Source organism: Phalaenopsis equestris, unplaced genomic scaffold (genome assembly GCF_001263595.1).
Source record: "Phalaenopsis equestris unplaced genomic scaffold, ASM126359v1 Scaffold000256, whole genome shotgun sequence".
Lineage (NCBI taxonomy): Eukaryota > Viridiplantae > Streptophyta > Magnoliopsida > Asparagales > Orchidaceae > Phalaenopsis > Phalaenopsis equestris.
The window spans coordinates 227,104-247,583 of NW_018164698.1; the positions used below are offsets into that span (position 1 = coordinate 227,104).

At 34.7% G+C, this 20,480-nt stretch overlaps 1 protein-coding gene across 1 annotated transcript; it reads left to right on the plus strand.

The window, feature by feature from the left end:
• Positions 1–3,318: 3,318 nt before the first annotated feature.
• On the plus strand, positions 3,319–3,971 carry LOC110024454 (40S ribosomal protein S30-like). The gene is made up of 3 exons (XM_020724423.1): positions 3,319–3,420; positions 3,546–3,683; positions 3,764–3,971. The coding sequence occupies exons 1-3, from the start codon at positions 3,417–3,419 to the stop codon at positions 3,808–3,810; spliced, it is 189 nt and encodes a 62-aa protein (XP_020580082.1). The 5' UTR covers positions 3,319–3,416; the 3' UTR covers positions 3,811–3,971.
• Positions 3,972–20,480: the final 16,509 nt, after the last annotated feature.

The following is a 20,480-nucleotide window of genomic DNA, read 5'->3' on the forward strand; positions in this document are numbered from 1 at the left end:
AATTCAAAAATAACAACAGAAGCACCGCAACCACAGATAGTATGTGAAATTAATAAGAAGAACAAAGCCATCGAGAAACAACTACAATAAAGTCAAAACCAACAATAAAAGCATTAAAGCTCAAAAGCATCAAGAAAACCAATGGAAATTGAGCATTCCTCAGAAGCATCCTCATGAAATGTATTAAAGGATTCAATCAAGTAGAGAAAATCAAGCCATGGTACATGTCGCCATTCAAAAATGTATAAGAGGTATGATTCATTGCTTGCCAAGTAGTATTATCACTCAAATTGCATATTGTGCATGATGTTTTTCATATGTCATTTCACAGGCATTATGTGTCTGATGTAGCTCACATCATCATTTTGGACCGATAAGATAAGCAACATCAAACAAAAAAGATTCCAATAACAAAGATAATTTGGAAGAACATGGTGGAGCAAAAAATATATGAAGAAAGTTAAAACCGCAATGAGGAGCAAGTATGCACGTTTTCTACATACGTAAGATGAAAATTTTAAGGACGGTGGATTATAGTACCCTGAGTATTTCATTTGGGATTTCCTTTCTATAACTCATGAGGATGGTAGGAAAGAGAGAGTAGAATAGTCATTAGAGTTGATTGACTAAATGTAGTCAATACTGAGTTGAACAAAGGTGTGTCCCCTCAATTAAGGATTGGTCGAGTGATTGTAAGGATTACAAATATGAACTTCTACTAGAATGAGTTATCAAGAAATATGTCAAAATAAGGGGATCTTAACTAGTTCGCTTGATAATTTGAACTGATTGAGTCAACTAAGTGAAATCCAAAAAGACATGAAGGGAACAAGATAGTTTCAAATGACTGAAAGGATTAGCAAGCTAGCTATTGTGTGATGCTAAGGACAACCAAATAGAATAAAATATTATCTGCTTTAAGCAGCCCTCAATTTCTTTGGTCAATAATTTTAACAAAAGATGTTCCCTAATGATTCTATGGTCTAATGAGTTGCCAATGTAATGAGATAAATCAAACAATGCAACATGCACAAAGCCATCAGAATGATAGTGATCTCTAGATATGTATCCCAAGACTCGAGTTGAATGGCATGTGCCATGATTCCTTCATCACCTTTATTTAAGGCATGAGGTCGATAGGGGAAAAAGGTGAAAGTAATTCAGCACTAAAAGCAAGGGGATTGTTTGATGCTAAGAGCAAGGACTAATAGTTTGATACACAAAGATGATATTGTGTTATTTAATCAGGCATTTGTGAGTTTCATCAAGCAAAAAGCTTAACCAGTATGATGTGGGATGAATGATGTCTCTTGGTATTCTTATTTTGACTTATGGATTAGCATGGATGTGTCCAAGTATTCTTTACTAATACACATTTCACTGTCATTTAATGATCTGCATAATATATGCATACTACTTAACATATATATACATATAAATAGCCATACTATGAGTAAATGAATGTTTTATTATTCCCTCAGGCCCTTTACGTTTGCCATATGTGTGTCTGTAAATTTAGGCATGCATGAGTGAACGTAAACAAGTTGTTCTATATATTTATATTAGAAGATAAAAAAATAACCAAAATTAGTCCTTGATTTAAGTGGTTAGATATTAACACTGTGATCGGATAGAATCATCTTGATATTCCAAATTATAAATCAAAAACCAAAAATACGGCCTAATATAATTCATTGTATAACAAATCCAACACTGCCTGCCCAAGAATCGCAACTTGACATGGTCTACACAAGCATTCTAAAAAAACTAGCACAATCAAATCAAGAATTAGCAACACTCATAAATAGTTGTATCCACCGTCCAATAATCAAAGGGACGGATAAATAAACGATGAAGAAAATCGCCGATTGGTAATCAAAGGCAATGACAAAAGCAAATAAAAAATAGAATACAAGGCGGATCGGTTCTTAATGACCTGGACGATCCAAAGCGCGGTGGTGGCGGCTGCTACACCCCAGGTGGCAGCGGCGGTAATGTCTGTCGACTGCGGACGGAGGCCAGGCCTCAGAAACTTGAACAGTCCAGATCCCGAAGCCACCGATCCAATCGCCATGAACACTCGATCCAAAAGTTTAGCAAAACTCCAACGACGAGCAAACCTAGATGGTCGAGTAGACGAATACGCGTGAGGAAGAGAAGAATGATGGAAGGGGCTGTTAAGAATTTGATATTTGACTGATAAATTATCGTTTATTTTGATATATATATATATATATATATATGATTTACACATCCAAGAGGAAGAAGAAGAATGGAGATCTACTTGAGCTTAGGAATCTAATGAATGATACATTGGTTACTTTGGGTAATGACACACAACTCACCAATTTGTTAGCTGGCTCTCTTCCTAGAACTAGGGGCAAAGACAATATTAAATTGGGTCGTCCCTAACTTTTGCACGTTTTGGTGATTTTGGTTTTTGGTCTTACATGTATCTTTATTTTTTTGTGTGTTATACTGTGTAGGTAGGGTTGCCTTTTTGGGCCCACTCATACAATCTATCTGTATCTTTTTTATTTTAATATATTAGCCCTTAGGAATATATATATATATATATATATATATAGATATTGAAAATTATTATATTCTATTTTTATATTATTATATTTATATTTTAATGATTAAATATATTTTTTAAAAGTGTTTCGTACTACAAAATTCTCAATAGCAAAATAATTTTAAGCATTAATTTAATATAATTTTCGAGCAAGCACACTAATAAAAATGTAAGCGATGATTAAATTTTTTGTGTAGAAACTTAAAGAGTCCGACTCAGTCAAAATAATCCACTATAAATTTTAAAATATAGACATTTGCTATTATCCTGTATTGGGTAAGATTTGATTACAATAACTAACAACTACAATTATATAATAATAATTTGGTCACAACAATCATAATTGGGCGCCAACTATAATTGGTGGATAAAATAATCATAGTTTGCTACAAAGAAAATATGGTTTGTAGCTATAACAATCATGTTTGGCTACAACAATTATAGTTGGTGACTACAGTATTTTTATTTAAGTGTATTACTTTCATTCAAATGTATTTTTCTTCAAACGTCTTGTTTTAATTGTCAATTTTATGTGAAGTATATGAGTCTATTATCATAGGATATTAAATGACATTATTTATTTTAGAAAGTCTTACATATATACCGCTCATTTTTCATGTATTAGATATGTATGCAAATATACCTAGAATAAATTGAACAAGCCTGGTTTTCGGGTCATCAGCCATTGATTTCAATCTGGACGGTCCAGAATTCCAAATAAAATTAGGGTTGAGTTATGTGCAAACTTTGACAAACACATGCCAGCCGAACCGCCGAAATCCTAAGAAGAGGAACCGCGAGGAAGAAAGTACTCCTCTTTCTAACCCACAAATCCGCCATGGGTGAGCCCACTTCTCTATTTTTCTCTGCAATTCTTCTTCTTTCTGGTCATTTTTTCTTTCTTTCTAAATCTAGTTTTTGTCTTCATTTTATATTCGGTGTTTATTGCGATGTTTTTGCCCTCCAGGGAAGGTGCACGGATCTCTGGCTCGCGCAGGTAAGGTGAGAGGGCAAACGCCGAAGGTTTCGAAGCAGGACAAGAAGAAGAAACCAAGGGGGAGGGCTTACAAGCGGATGCAGTACAATCGCCGCTTTGTAACTGCCGGTGATCTGCCATTCCTTTTCTTATATTGAATGATAGTCTGAATTTAATAGCTGTTACTGAACTCCATTGTTGTTCTGCAGTCGTTGGCTTTGGAAAGAAGAGGGGGCCTAACTCGTCGGAGAAGTAGATGTTGGAATTTGAAAATTTTGATATTTGATGTTATTTGCTCCTCTTTTGTTCTGAGATTTATTGGACATTGAATCTCATTTGAAGATAGGATACAACAATGTGAAAACCTGATTGTTATTGTGGCTTCGCCCTTATATATCTTGAATCGTTTTTTTATTTTCAGTTTTAAGGCTGTCTCTGCCTTGTTGGTTTAAGATTTTAGTTTTCTTAATATTGTTCATTTGCTTGTCTCAAGTTAATAAGTTTCATAGTTGTTGCATGAACAAAAATTGCTGTCTTATTTAGTTATATAACAGTGATATTGTATTTGGCCATGAATTTGGTTTCACACATAAATATTGAAGAGAAGATTGTTATGAAATAATAATATATTTTTAGATGTTTGAAGGTAAAGTTATAAATTTATGATTTTGCTATTTAATAAGTTGATGACAGGCAAATTGAATGTTAAAAAAGAGAGAGAGAGTGAGAGAATGATGGTTTAAGTTCGTGGCGAACTAAGAATTATAGATTGAGAAATGATTATGTTATAGAAAGGTAGGAGTAGCATCATTGAATATAAAATCCTGAAAAGTGAGCTCTTTGATTTAGGCATTTAGAATGAAGTGTAGAATACCCACCTTATGGTGAAGGTTTGGGCATAAAAATAATTAGATTGAAGGTAAAATGAACAGTGCTAAATGGATGTAACATCTCATGTTCAAGGAGAATAAGGATTCATCAATACGACCTCTAATATTTGGGTAATGCTGGTTGGGTTTGTAAAAAATTAGATCTTTTAAAGCACAATTTTCAATTCACAGTGCTCAAAGTAATTCATAAATTTAGTTTCATGTTTCAAAAAAAATTAAATCGAAGGCAAAATGACTTCATAATATCTTAATTATGCTAACAAAAGGTTTGATTTATTGAAATGAATTTATTGGCACAAATGTTACTCTTTTTAAATTACTGCCTCCATGTATTGGTTTAGTCATCTTTTTGTTGTTTTTAGTGGCATAGAATAAGTGGAGTAATTTTTCTTGAAGATTGGTTAGCCCAATTTTGTTTGGTGTATCAGTACTCCTTTCTAAAGAAATAATATTCTTAGAAAAAAAAAAGAAATATCAACACTCATTTCTTTTTTAACTATATTGATTTTTTTTGCCCATTTTTGTGCCCACCTACTTTGTTCACTCAAATTGCCTATTTTGTATTTCATTCATCTTCTTGTAAACAGGTACTACTTCTATGAACTATTTTTTAAAATCATTTCATACCTTGTTTCTCTAAGTTTTATCATGAAAATCATCATAATTTTCAATGTTGTCGCATTTATTCATTATTATTTTTTGTGTTGTTTTGCGCTCATATCTCTCCTATTCTTATTCTTTTGTATTGTTGAGTCGGCCTATAACTCATATCAATACATCTGCCAACAAGTTTGATTGATCATCATGTTACTTTCATCAAAATTGCTCATCATATAATTTGTTTTAATTTCTATGTCCATATCTCCTAATAGGTTTTGTATTAAATTGATAATATAATAATCATGTGCCTTAAAGAAAAACCATTTGTATGATTATCAATTTTCTCTTTTCTTCATGGCCTGTTGGGCTTTGTTTTGATAATGCATCATGGTGGATTTATGTGGAAGAAAACTAAATTGATTTTCTATTATAAATGCTTTATTTATCCTTCATCATTGTATGACCCTAATACTTTTTTGTCGTGTTTTAATTGTGGATATCATCATCATTCTTAAAAATGTCATTGAATTTTCAATTCCTTGACTATTTTATTATGACATTGAGATCTATAAGATGATTTGTTTTGTTCATTGATTAGAGAAATTAAGTGTTTACCAGTTCTGGCATAGGCTGGGCAATTGCACAATTCGACTATTATTGGGTGGGATCACATTTATTGTTTGTCATGTGAGGGTGTAGTGTGGTCCATCCATTTTTAATAAGAATATGAAATATTTTAATTTAATTCTAGCGAAGGATTGAAATGCGTCATTAAAATATATAAATAGCTATAATCCCTTCATTTTAAACATTTTGAAATTTGGACTGCAGAAAATTTCAAGTTCCGGCCATCATATAAAGTTTCGACATGCCGTGCTTGTGTTATTGAATTCATAATTTACAATCTACTTTAGATCTTTCAATCCTCCCTCTCTTCATGTGCGGGCCTGTCTCGGCCTCCTTAAGTATTCTATTGACTTTGAGTCAGCACCTTCTAGGGTTGGAAGTGGTTCTATTGCCATCAGTTTTTTTCTTACTATGGGTTATTTAGTTCACTTTGAGTGGGACCATCTTAGTTCTTGCAGTCACCAATCACATCTTATTAGAAATAATATCACATACCTTTAGTTACCTATCAATTTTAGGTTATTCCAATTCTCTATTTTTCAAGAGGACCATCTCATCTGCAGTTGCTCATCAACTTTAGGTTATTCAATCCATCTCCTTTAACAAGATAGTTCGTCTTGACGTCTTTAGGTTCACTTCGCTTCATCCAGTACCCCATCAGGGAAAGTCTATCCCATTCATTTGTAATGGCTTACAAACACTTGGCTGTTTAGTCTCACATCCTCTAGATTATAGCTATGATGTCCTCCGTCATCATCCACAACATCTTTATATTCTCTTTGCGACCACCTCCAGGGATTAATTTGGTCGTCTTATATACACAATCTTTGCGTGGCGCCTTTGTTATCACTTTTAGGTTGATCCAACCATCTTCTGTAGCCTTGACAACCTGTTGCACTCAGTCATTTAATATCTGAAGTCATTACTTTGATAATTTGTGTCATGAAGTCCTACATACTTCCTAGGGAAGGAATTGTCTCAACCAGCTTCAATCTCCCAATCTCCATTCTTTTGGTTGCAATGTGGATTTTAAGTTGTTTAAATAGGAGAGGAGGGACTATCCCAACCGTCAATTAATTTATTTCAAGGCATTCATTTTCCTCTGCTAGGGGTAGAGGAATTGTTTGAACTACTATCCTTCATCATTGTTCACAATAACACCTATCAGCTTCATTTATTGCTTACTCAGAAAGTGGTCCAATTTTATCTTCTTTTAGTGGCCTTCATGATCTTCTTATGCCACATGGACCCCAACGTTTAGGTTGTGCTATTTTCACCACACTGGGAGGTTTGATTTGTCTTTTCCCAATCGCCTATTTGACTTTCATACATCATCTGTGTTATTTTTTCCTTTAAGAGGGATTTTGTCCTATTTGTCCCCCATCAACATCTTGCCTTTCTCGTGGCTCCTCGCTTTTTAATTTTTTGAGCATGCCATCTTTATCTTTAAGGAAAATTTATTTCAACAATTAACTGTGGCACCGATAATCTTCCATTATCACGCGGACTACCCCCTTCAAGTTGTGTGTTCCCACCTTTAGAGGAGGTTCAATTTGATTGACTTTAGTCGCAACCATGATGTTCTTGCATCACCTTGTACGCTACATCTGAATCTCAATGCCTTTGTCTTTACTGGCCTCAATCGTCATTATGATGACCTTGTGTTGCTTCGCTTTTTTCACTTTTTGGTAATGTTGTTTGCACCTTAGGGAAAGGATCAAATCATCTTTAGTGCTCTCTAGTTCCATTTAGGTATTCTTCCACATCATTTGCCTTGTCGTGCCGCTTGCGAATCTCAAAGAAGACGTTTGCTCTCGCATCCTATCTTCTTACGCCATGGCCATTCGGGATATTCATGGCATCTTGCATTCGCTGGCAGTATGTAACATTATTAATTTTATAAATTTTATGGCATATCACATTGATTTTGATGATAGCAAATATATGATTGGGTGGTCTAATGTATTTATTGAATGTTTCAAATGGATTTAAGTTATGGCACTTGCTATACAAATAGGGACTATGACTCCAACATTTTGTCATCAACATCTTATAGCTAAGGAGACATTGTTTCAGATGGGTAGCAGAGCTTAGGAATTATGAATTATGTCTCGATATCAAATTGGGTTTAGCTTGTAACTCAAAGTATATATATATATATATATATATATATATATATATATGTCTTTTATTCACGACCTACAAACAGTTGTATTTATTTCATTAAATTTTGATAATGAGTATATAACATATTAATATAAATCAAGTAAATGTAACATTTAAACAAATTTTAATTGAATAATATACAAGCTATGCCTTTAATAAGCTGTTGAATAAAGATAAACATGTTTGTGAATATAAAAAAATATTCAAATATGATTCATTTAATTTTCAAGTTTTTACCAAGCATTCAAATTGATTTAATCATCAATTTATTTATTTTTTCTTTTCAAAGATGGACAACAACATATATTTGTCTGCCCCATATGTGTTAATTCAACTCAGATGAATTCGAACACGGGACAGAGAGGACTTACACCGAAGCTATATGTTGCACTCGATGCATAGCAATGTATAACTTGAATTCGGCTTCATTAATACTTATTCAAGTTGATGAAACCATGCATTGAGTACGATATGTTATCACAAGTCTCGCTTAAATACATAGCTATGTACACAACATTATGTGTGTTATACGTAAGTGAAAAAATCTTCTTCCGTGAGCAATGCCCTCAATTTAATTATATAGAAAAAACTATTAAAAAATACCATAAATGGCATCAATTACATGATAAATAAGTTTTTAGATAAACACACCCTAATTTTAAAATGACAAAAGAAATTTTCATGTATTTGTATACCAAAAAACAACGTTTATATGCCAAAGTTCGCACTCAACATTCCTCGTGGGGTTTGGGTTAGCCAAACCGTCAAGAAGTCACAAGTCTCATCGACATGACTCATTAGGGTGACCTGCCAACCTCACTTGTTGATGTGCTATCTTATAGCAATTGTCGAGCTAATCTGCTGAACTATCTTGTCGATCTAGCAACCAAACTGGTCTAACCATTCTATCGAATGAACTGACCAATCAGACATCATGATTAGTACTGAACCTTTCTCATCTCCTCTTCACATTAGATCATCTCCTCCGCTCTTTTGTAGCGGGATCCGAAAACATAACATATACTTCAGTTATAGTGAGCACATTCATGTTCTTTCACATTTCTTACACGTCTTTCTTGGGTTGTGTGTGCTCACAGACATTACGAGACCCAAAATCCTAAAAAGATTCATCAGTACTAGACTAATAAAAACAAGAATCCTAGATAAAAAAATTTTAAGGAAGCACCGTTATTTTTTTTGGGTAAATAAAACTTATCGACTAATTTTCTTAAACCTTCTCATTTAAAAAAAATAGAATAAAATTATGTACTTTGAAAAAAAAATACTTGCTCAAGAGATATCACTTTTAAGATTTACTTTTTTAAATATTTTATTTCATTAAATATATAGAACTTGAAATTACTTATTATTTATACTTTGAGTAGATATAGAGCTTATTTTATCTAATCCAATCCCACTAGAAATAATCTATTAAGTTTGGCTCATGATCTAATCTTGTTTGGTTTAATTCAAGTCAAAATTGGCTCTCTTTTTTTAGCAATTTTTAATCTTGTAGCTAAAATCTAGCTCTACAATGTGTGGTGCAAATACTTAATAATATTTTTATTTGGGGGGATATTATAAGTATAAATATCAAAATTTTAGAGGTCATATATATAAATACATAAAAAATGTGGGGGTATATATATGTACTTTTTATTGGGGACAATTAACTCTTAATAAATTGAATTATGTTTATACTATTACAAAATATTGTGCTTAATAAATTCAATTATTTGAATTAAATAACTCTACCTCACCCACTAAACTAGGCTTTTTAATTTGTATTCACCTACTCCATCTTCATACACAATTTTAATTGCAGATTAGCACATAGATTCTTATACATGGTTTCATAATGTCATTTGAATATTAGGTGAGGGTTAGAAAACAAAAAGTGGGGCCATTTGCATGTTTTATTATAATAGTGTCACAATATCTATTACTAAATTCATCAAAATAGTATTTTCTAAGGCAGGGAAATGTTTATTTGGTATTAATTAAATAATAATACTAATAATTATTATTATTGTTATTAATTAATTAACGCCTAATGATACGGGGGATGACTGAGCAAATGCGTGTGGTTTTGGAGTCTTATTTTCTTATAATAAAGCTGCAGGGGTTGGTGTGGTTGTTGGAGCCCCCTTCTTTGAATTGGTATATGTAACTTTAGAAGGTGTCGAATAATATGGTGTCACGTGACAACTCAGGCTCAAATTGTGTATGTCATTGGTCCCAAATTGCCATGTGACCTCCTGTTATTGGACACCTAAAGCAAATTTGAATCTGGTGTCTTGATGCAATAATTTCTGGTAACTAACTTTAAGCCTGTAAAGGGGAAAAAACATTAATTATATTAATAAAAAAATAAATCAGAAAATTCTGGTTAATGTTTATTGAGTGCCAGAAAATTTATTGTAATAGAGTGATAAATTAATATTTTTAATATTATACGAAGATCTAACACATGGAATATAATAAAAGAGTAATATGAGGAGGCATAAGCATAAAAAGCCCACGGGATCTAGTTTAATCAAAGTAATCTACCATAATTAAGTACAAAAATTTATCATTTTCTCACAAGTGATAATGTAGAGTTGTAATTTTATTCGAGATACAACACAGTCTGGAAATAAATACTGTGTGATGAATACGAGAGCTGTAAGAAGTGGTCACCGGAAGTTCTCCGGATCTTCAATATGATATTTTATGTTACGGGTGTATTTTAGATACAAAGTTAATAAGTGGGGGTTGCCAACGATCGTGAGCAGAAGTGACTTGCGGTGGTAGACGATGGTCAGTAACTACAAAAACTGGAAGTTATTATCTCAATACGGTGTTACATGTTACGACATTGTTTGAGATATGTCATTAGCAAGCAGGGGTCACTGACGATGGCGAGCAGGGGTGGTTGTCGATGGTTGACGGTAGTCAAACAGCCCATATTAAAACAATTCTTTTATATATATATGATTGTTCTTTGATTTATATATATGATTTTTTTTTGTTTAATTTTTCTACCAAGATTTGTAATTTATACGAGCAAATGCATTCATATTATCCATGAAAAATAATGATAGTTTTTTAATTTTAATTTATAAATTTTAATTACTAAAACATGCTATATAAACCTTAAATATATTATAGTTTTTATTAACAATGTGCATGTTAATTCCGGTGAGTCGTTAACTATAGAGAGGTTTTGATGCTCGACTAACGTTCTTTAAAACACTAACAATGTGAAGAATTTCACAGCTAATATCTTAATCATTGACTACTGATTTATTCAATTAAATATTTTCTATATAAATTTAATGGTCAAACTCACAGCTTTCCTCCTTAATTTTTCATTTTGTCAAATTTTTTGTCAGCTTTCATGAATAATTAGTCTCAATGTGCGTTACAGAATCAGGGGTGGACCAAGATAAGGTTCAGGGGGCAATTCCTCACCCTCATAGAGAAATTTGGTCTTTTGCCCATCACCCCCTCCACCCCCCCCTAAAAAAAAGACTGGTTCTGGCCTCTGTAATAAAAGAACTTATCTTCATTTTGCATGAGAATCTCATACACAAACAGATAAAACAAAAAGAACAAATGATAGCTGAAAAGAAAAAATATATATAAGGCGTGGCCATGTTTGATGACTTTTCAGGAAAATTTTATCATTTAACACGATTCTTGATGCATTTTTTAATTATAAATTCAAGTTCAAGATCATGTAATGCTCTAATTTCAACAAGTTTATAGTTAAGCTAATAGTATCGACAAGATAAACCCAATGATACTAAAATTTGGTCAATCAGTGTTTAGTCAAGCTCAAATGAAGCCGTTGAAGTACATTTAGAAGTTTTCAATTGTCAATTGAATGATCCGATGAACTGTAAATTTGACATATTTTGTCAAATCGAGTGTCTTTACTACAGAATCCAATGAGCTAAGATGACTCAATTACAAGATCATTAAGGTACTCAAATCATTAAATAAATTTCTATGATTAAGGGGATTAATATGGGTCGTTCATTAGATGGTTGAGAAAGTTGTTTGCTAAAAGACAAAAATTCCCTCTCCTAGAAGCTATGAATAGACCTTCTCTAGAAGCTATGAATAGACCTTCTCTTTTCACTTGAGAGAGAGAAAGGGAGGAGAAAAAATGGAATTCCATAGCTTATTTTGGACTAAAGACTTGGTGCTAACTCTCGACCTTCGTAGCTGCTGATTGATGTAGACCACCACCAGTTGGCCATCGTCGATAATTGTCGGTCGTCGCTGCTTGCCACCCCCGACATTTTGCAGCATACGATTCGTGTTTGCAAACATCGCATTCCAATATGGCTTCAATATATAACACCTGTATTTAAAACACGATGATAGCTTTCGACCTTCATAGTTGCCAATCACCATTGAACATTGTGCATCACGTTCTTTGATAATCACAGACTGTCATCGCTTGCACCTCTGAGCTCTGAATGACGGTGACCATTACTTATGACAATCGTAGCAAGAATATGAAGATTGTTTCTAACACTTGCATTTTTTTCTTTTCGTTGTACATAGACAAGTATAGTGTTTAGTGTAAAATTATAACCTAGTTCTCACTAATAAAAGGGTCAAGTCATTAAAAATTGCATATGTAGCCAACTACTTTTGTTACAACTTCAAACTATCGCTTATCTTTCCAACTAAAATTATTGTAGTCACCAACTATGACCTCTATGGCCAACCAACGATATTATAGTCACCAATTATGACCAATGAGGCTAAATAATCATATTGCAGTCATCAACTACATCTTATATGGTCAACCACTACTGTTACAGGTTCTAACTACGACCTTTGTGTCCAATTATCATTATTAGAGTCACCAACTATAATAATAGTGATCAACTAATGATATTGTAATCACCAAATATGACATATTTGACAAACTAATACAATTATAGCTTCCAAATACGTCCTCCATGACCAACTGATACTATTATAGTTACTAACAACAACCTCTTTGGCCAACTGTCGCCATTACAACTTCCAACTACGACCTTCATGACCAACCGTTGCCATTACAATGACCAACTATGGCCTCTGTGGCTAACTGACACAATTATAGTGACCAATTACTATTGTTACAACTTCCACCTATGGTATCTATGACCAACTACAAATGCTATTGCAATCACCTACAACCTCTGTGACCAACTAACAATAGAGCAACTAACAACTACGTTTTTTATGGTAAACTACTCCATTTGTTGCAACCAATTGTGACTTTTGTGGCCAACTTCTTATGTTACAGTTTCTAACTGTTACCTCTATGGACAACCATTGTTATCACAACCATCGACTACAATCATTATGATGAACTGTTGCATTGCAACAACCAACTATGATCTTTGTGACCAACTATTGCTATTACAGTTTTCAACTTTGGCTTCTATGACCAACCGTCGTGATTGCAAAGAATGACTATAAATTTTATGGTCAAATATTGTCTTTATAGCAACAAGCACGACATTTGTGGCCAACAACTGCTATTACAATTTTCAACTGCGACCTCTGTGGTTAATTCTCACTTTTGCAGGCATCGACTACACTCTTTATGACTAAGTACTATATTTTTAACAACCAACTATGACCTTTGTGACCAACTACAATTTTTATAACCAACCGATACTATTGTGGCCACTGACTATAACCGTTATGACCAACTAGCGTCTTTGTATCAATCAAGTTCAACCTCTGTGGCCAACTACTCCTATAAAGAATTCCAACTATGCCCTCTTTGGTCAATCACTAGTATTATAGTCAACACCTAAGTCTTTGTGACAAATTATCACTATTACAACCAAGAACTGTATTTGTTGTAAACCAAGTATGGGTATTATAGCTACATTATTTTTTAGATTATGATTATCAACTTTGTAACTTCATCTTCTCTAATTCAGGAAAAGATTGAACTTATGTACTTACAATTAGATAATGTATTATTTTGACTGGCTAGACCTTGTGGTTTTTTTTTCCTTCCAGGTTTTTTCGACGTAAAACTTATGGTGTCTCCTCACTCTAGTTCTCTTTTATCTCTGTGAGTGATGATCTTGATACAACACTAGAACATTAAATTATCACTAGACCATCATGATTTTTTTTTGGCAAACAACAATGTTAAAATAATTTATTATGTATATGAGATTATGAGAAGTGTTATGGTATGACTTACATATCATATAGGGACAAATGCTGGAACAAAGCGGAGCAGAAGAATCTGTCCAAATCGGGAAGTTACGTTATGTGGTTTGGGGGTGTGAGGGCAACACCCCGCGGTTCGGTACAAGGGTAATGTTGTAATTACATATTGTACTTAGGGTTTACTCCTGGGGTTATAAATAGGTCTATTTGTAACACCAGGAGGTATCCCTGATTTTTGGAATCTCTTTTCTAAAAATTGAAAGGAACTCACCGCTCTGCTCGTGAAGACGTAGGCATCTTTACCGAACCTCGTTAAATCTCTGTGTGTTCTTCTGAATTTGTGTCGATTCCTGTTTTTCTTCAATCTAATTTCTCAACAAGTGGTATCAGAGTCTGGTTCAAGGGCAGGAAGAAAAAATTTCGGCGGCGCAGAAACAAAGAAGATTTTGACGGAGGAATTCGGTAGCTAGGTGTTCAATTTGGCGCAGTTCAAAGTTCAAAGAAGAAGAAGGTGCGGTTTTTTGTTCTTCCGTGATCGGTTCTGCATGAAGCTTCGGACGGTTCGGCGCAGAGGAGTTCAGCGGAACGAGGATTTCGGCGCAGGAAAATATTTCGGTGGTGAATCATGGCTGTTGTGCTGCGGCGGTTCAAGGCTTCCTCCCGCGTGACCTGAAGAGGAAGGTCCGGCTCCAGGCTTCCAAATTCTCTGTTGGACGTGATCTCTGTTGGACGCGATTTCTTAAATATCGAAAAGAATCTTCAATTTCCTTTTCTATGCGGGAAGAAGCGGCTGCGTAAAGGAAAAATCGAAGGAATTACCTTTTGAGGCGATTTTCAAAAGGAATGTTATTTCCTAATTTATTTTGTAGGAGGAGGGAGACAGATAGAGATCTGTCGCTGAATTTGTTTCCTCTGTTGGCTGACCGCAAATTTCATGCAGGAATTCGTGGTAGATTTATTTCCTTCTGAGGTCTGATTATTTCTTTGTTGGAGGCTATTTTTCTTTTATGGAGGCCACAAAATATTCCTCTGATTTTATTCCTTTGCTGGAGATACTTCGTGGAGCACACGGTGCTATTCCGAGGACGCTGAAAAGGCAAGGAATAGGCGAAGTATTTTGAAGGAATTTTTCAGGAAAAGTTCGATGCAAGAGTAATTTCAAATGACTTTATCTGGTGCAAAACTTGAGGTGAAGTTCGATGGAACTGATAACTTTGAATTGTGGCAAACAAGGGTAAAAGATCTGTTGGCGCAACACAGAATCATGAAGGCTTTGCGGGCAACAAAACCAGATTCCATGGAGGATAAAGATTGACAAGAATTGCAACAAAAAGCGGCAGCAACTATACGCCTATGCCTGACAGATGAGGCTATGTATCACGTAATGAATCTGAAATCTCCATGGGGGGTATAGAAGAAATTGATAACTCATTTTCTGGCTAAATCTGTAATGAATAAATTGTGTTTGAAACAAAAGTTGTATGGGCTGAAGATGCAGGAAAGTTCTGATATGGCGCAACATGTTAATGGCTTCAATCAAATAATCACAGGTCTGTCACAGCTTGATGTGAATATTGAGGATAAAGATCGAGCGATGATTTTATTGTGTTCATTGTTTTTTTCCTATGAACACCTGGTGACTACTCTTACATATGAGAAAGAAACTATCAAAGTTGATGAGATTACTGCATCATTGTTGGCTCACAACCAGCAGAAGCAGAATGTAAGAAGCAGAATAATGTAGGGGAAAGCTCTCATGGAGACAGTTTATATGTGAAGGGTAATCATGATCGTAGAAGGAAGAAAGAGAAAGAGAGTTCTAAAATGCAAAATTCCAGATCCAAGTCCAAAGGCAAAAAGACAATTCATTATTATAATTGCAAGAAATCATGTCATATGAAGAGAGATTGTCCGAAACTCAAGAAGCAGACTAAGGAGAAAGGTGATGGATCATCGAAATATGTAAATGTGGTGCAGAGTGACAAATCAGATTGCAGTGTTGGCGATATGCTTTCAGTTTCATCAACTCCGTTCACGGATGCATGGATTCTTGATTCAGGATGTTCTTATCACATAAGACCTAACAAGGAGTGATTTACTTCACACATGTCAACTAATTATGACTCAGTTTATCTAGGTGATGATAGATGCTGCAATATTATTGGTATTGGAGAAGCAGAATTAAGATGTACGATGACACAACTAGAACATTATGTGATGTCAGACATATTCCGGATCTAAAGAAGAATTTAATTTCCTCGGGCACTTTACATAGAAATGGTTTCATTCATAAGACAGATGAAGATAGGGAAACCATCATAATTGTTAAGGGTGCACTGACTGTGATGAAAGGAAAATTAACTGCAGGTAATATCTACAAAATGTTGGGGAATGTTGGGGAGTACAGTTGGAGTACAGTTGTAGGTGGAGTTCATTCTGTGGAGTCAGATGATGAAAGTACAAAGGTATGACATATGTGTCCGGGTCATCTCAGTAAACGTAGGATGACAGAATTGTATAGAAAAAATCTGTTTCATGGTGTTAAAAGCTGCAAGCTCAATCTTTGTAAGTTCTGTGTTCTTGGAAAACAGATTAGAGTTAGTTTTATGACTGAAAAACATAAAAATGAAGGGATTATTGATTATGTGCATTCTGATGTATGGGGCTCTATCAGGGAATCGTCATTGAGAGGATCTCAGTATTTCGTTACCTTTATTGATGATTTCTCCAGGAAAGTTTGGGTATATTTCTTGAAATAGAAATCTAAAGTCTTCTCTAAATTCAAGTTGTGGAAAGCTGAGGTGGAGAACCAAACTGACAGAAAGATCAAGTATTTGAGATCTGATAATGGCACGGAGCACACAAATTTGCAGTTTCAGAAGTTCTATGAGGAGCATGGGATTCAGAGACATTTTTCAATGCGTAAGACATCATAACATAATGGTGTGGCAGAAAGGATGAACATGTCCTTAACTGAAAGGGCAAGATGCTTGAGACTGAATGCAGGGCTTCCTAAGAGTTTCTGGGCAGAGGTTGTGAATATGACATGTTATCTCATCAATAGATCACCTCAGACATCGTTGGGTGGCAAGGTCACAGAAGAGGTATGGACAGGTTAATTTTGATCATTTACGAATTTTTTATTGTCCTGCTTATGTTCATATACCTGGAGATGAATATCAAAACTTGATGCAAAATCCAAGAAGTGCATCTTTTCGGGTTACAAGAAAGGTGTGAAAGGATGCAAGTTTTGGGATCCGATTGCAAAGAAGATGGTGATCAACAGAGGTGCAGTTTTTGATGAATAATTCATGTTACAACATAATCAAGATAAGGTGCAAGGGAACAGTTTCAGTTCAAATACAGTGCAGATGGATTTAGAACAACATCCAGAAGCAACTGAGAGAGTTGAAGGTTCAAATCCAACACTTGGTGATTCCCTTCCAGATGATCTGCAGAATTATAATCTAGCCAGAGACAAACAAAGACACATCAATATAAGGCATCCTAGCAGATTGGGTTATGAACACTTGGTATCTTGTGCACTTCTCATCAGTAGTGATGATCCAACCACTTTTCAAGGAGCTATCAATAGCCAGGAGAAAGAGAAATGGATATGTGCAATGGTTGAGGAGATGAAAACTTTGCAGAAAAATTGCACTTGGGAGCTAGTTTAGCTTCCTAATGGAAAGACGACTATTGGGTGCAAATGGGTGTACAAAAGGAAAGTAGTAGTATCAGGAAAATAAGGGGAAAAGTTCAACGCTCAACTGGTAGCAAAGGGATTTTCACAGCAGAAGGGGATAGATTATGATAAAACCTTTTCTCCTGTGGTCAGACATACTTTAATCAGGGCAGTGTTTGCATTAGTAGCCATTTGAGATTTGCGTTTGGAGCAGATGGATGTTAAAACTGCTTTCTTGCATGGTGATCTAGAGGAGCAGATTTACATGGAGCAGCTAGAAGGGTTCACTCAACCTGAGCAGGAGCATCTGGTTTGCAAGTTAAAGAAATCACTGTATGGGTTGAAACAATCTCCAAAACAATGGTACAAGCGGTTCGACTCCTACATGATTCAGATTGGCTACAAGAGATGTGAGTATGATTGTTGTGTTTATGTGAAGAGCCTTGATGATCGTTCTTTTAATTTTCTATTGTTGTATGTTGAAGATATATTGATTGCTGCGAAGAATATGAATGATGTCTGTGATTTGAAAGCTTTATTGAGCTAGGAATTTGAAATGAAAGACTTGGGTCCTACGAAGAAGATTCTTGGAATGGAAATTCATCGAGATAGAGGCTCAAGACGATTATTTTTATCTCAACGAAACTATGTTGAGAAAGTGTTGGAAAGATTTGAGATGAGCAGGTAAAGCCTGTAAGCACTCATTTGGCAAATCATTTTAAGCTTTCCTCAGAACAATGTCCTAAGATAGATGCAAAAATCGAAGAGAAGGCAAAGGTTCCATATGTCAATGCAGTTGGCTTCTTGATGTATGCAATAATATGTACTCGTCCTGATTTGGCTCATGTTGTTAGTTAAGTCTGCAAATACATGGCTAAACCTGGATGGCGACATTGGGAAGCAGTCAAGTGGATTTTCAGGTATCTGAAGGGTACTGTAGGACATGGAATTATTTTTGATAGTCAGCAAAATGATTCTTCAGTTGTGTGGTACGTTGATTCGGACTATGCAGGTGATTTGGATGACGGAAGGTCTACAACTGGGTATGTGTTTACTCTTGTTGGAGGGCCTATATGTTGGAAATCAACAACTCAGTCTATGATGACATTATATACAACTGAAGCTGAGTACATGACAATAGCTGAAGCTGCTAAAGAAGCCTTATGGCTTACTGGGCTAGTAAAGGCATTGAGCAAGGTGAAGTTTAGTTGCATTGTGACAGTCAGAGTGCTATTTATCTGGCTAAGAACCATGTGTACCATGCGAGAACCAAGCACATTGATGTCTGATATCACAAGATCAGAGATTGATTGCTTCTAGTGAGATATTGTTGCAGAAGGTTTATACTGATGAAAATGCAGCTGATATGTTGACCAAGCCAGTTACTATTAATAAGTTCTTTGCATTGCTTGGACTTGTTGAATGTGTGCATTGTTAGAGAAGCATGGTGGCCCAACCCATAGTGGTGCAGGTGTAACTCCCAGATATATTTTTTCTCCTAAGGGGCTGGATATTCGTCAAGGTGGAGATTTGTTATGGTATGACTCATATACCATATAGGGACAAACGATGGAACAAAGCGGAGCAGAAGAATCTATCCAAATCGGGAAGTTACGTTATGTGAGTTGGGAGTGCGGGGGCAACACCCCACGGTACGGTGCATGGGTAATGTTGTAATTACATATTGTACTTAGGGTTTACTCCTGGGATTATAAATAGGCATGTTTGTAACCCCAAGAGGTATATCTGATTTCTGTAATCTCTTTTCTGAATATTGAAAGGAACTCGCAGCTCTGCTCCCGAGGACGTAGACATCTTTGCACATCTTTGCCGAAAACCTCGTTAAATCTCTGTGTGCTCTTCTGGATTTGTGTCGATTCCTGTTTTTTTTTCGCTTTAATTTCTCAACAATAAGTCTAGAAAAAAATGAGAATAAAAAGTTGATAATATTTATTTGGTTTCATGTGTGCCTTAAAAGTTACGGTAGAAATAGAAAAGCTGATGCAACAATTGAACAACATCCATCAATTGGCGGTGCACATCTGTCGGATGATGATGACAGTGTCCGTGATGAGCTCGATAAATGGTGGCACCAATATTAATGGTTAAATTGAGTTTTTAACTATTTTTAAATTTAAATATCTTTAGCATGAATGATATATGCCTACTTATAATTTTTAAGAGTGTTATTCTAATTATTTTAATCTAAATTTATAAAAAACTCTAAAGAGGACTTATTTTCATTCTTTTAACTATAAACTATTTTTTTTCAACATTTAAAGTCGGAAAAAATATTTTATAATTCATTATTTTATGAAAAAAAAAGAGTTTTTTCCCCTAGATTTTACATAAAAAGTTACGTTGACTTTTTTAAGTATAAATCATAACCGGAGAAAATTTGATCCTATGCTAAAGTTAGCTGCCGTGATCTCATGAAATTGCAATGATTACGAGCCAATTGGCGTAGCCGGAATCAATGCCGTCTGGTACATATACATAAATGCCACATGCCCGCTCTTATTGGCTATTGAAATCTCATGTCAGACCTCTACCGTGCTCTGGCTATTTTCGAATTTCTTTTGAAATTTGATTTTAAATTCAAATTTCTCTTGAGCAGGACTATTAAAAAAAGATCGTTATTTGTGTATAATTTGTATTCGATTCGTCAATGCGTTTGTATGTACTTGTTCTTATTTGATTGTTCTTGTTTGAATCATTATTGTTCGAAATATAAAATAATTTAAAATAATTATATATAAAAAAATTATGATATTT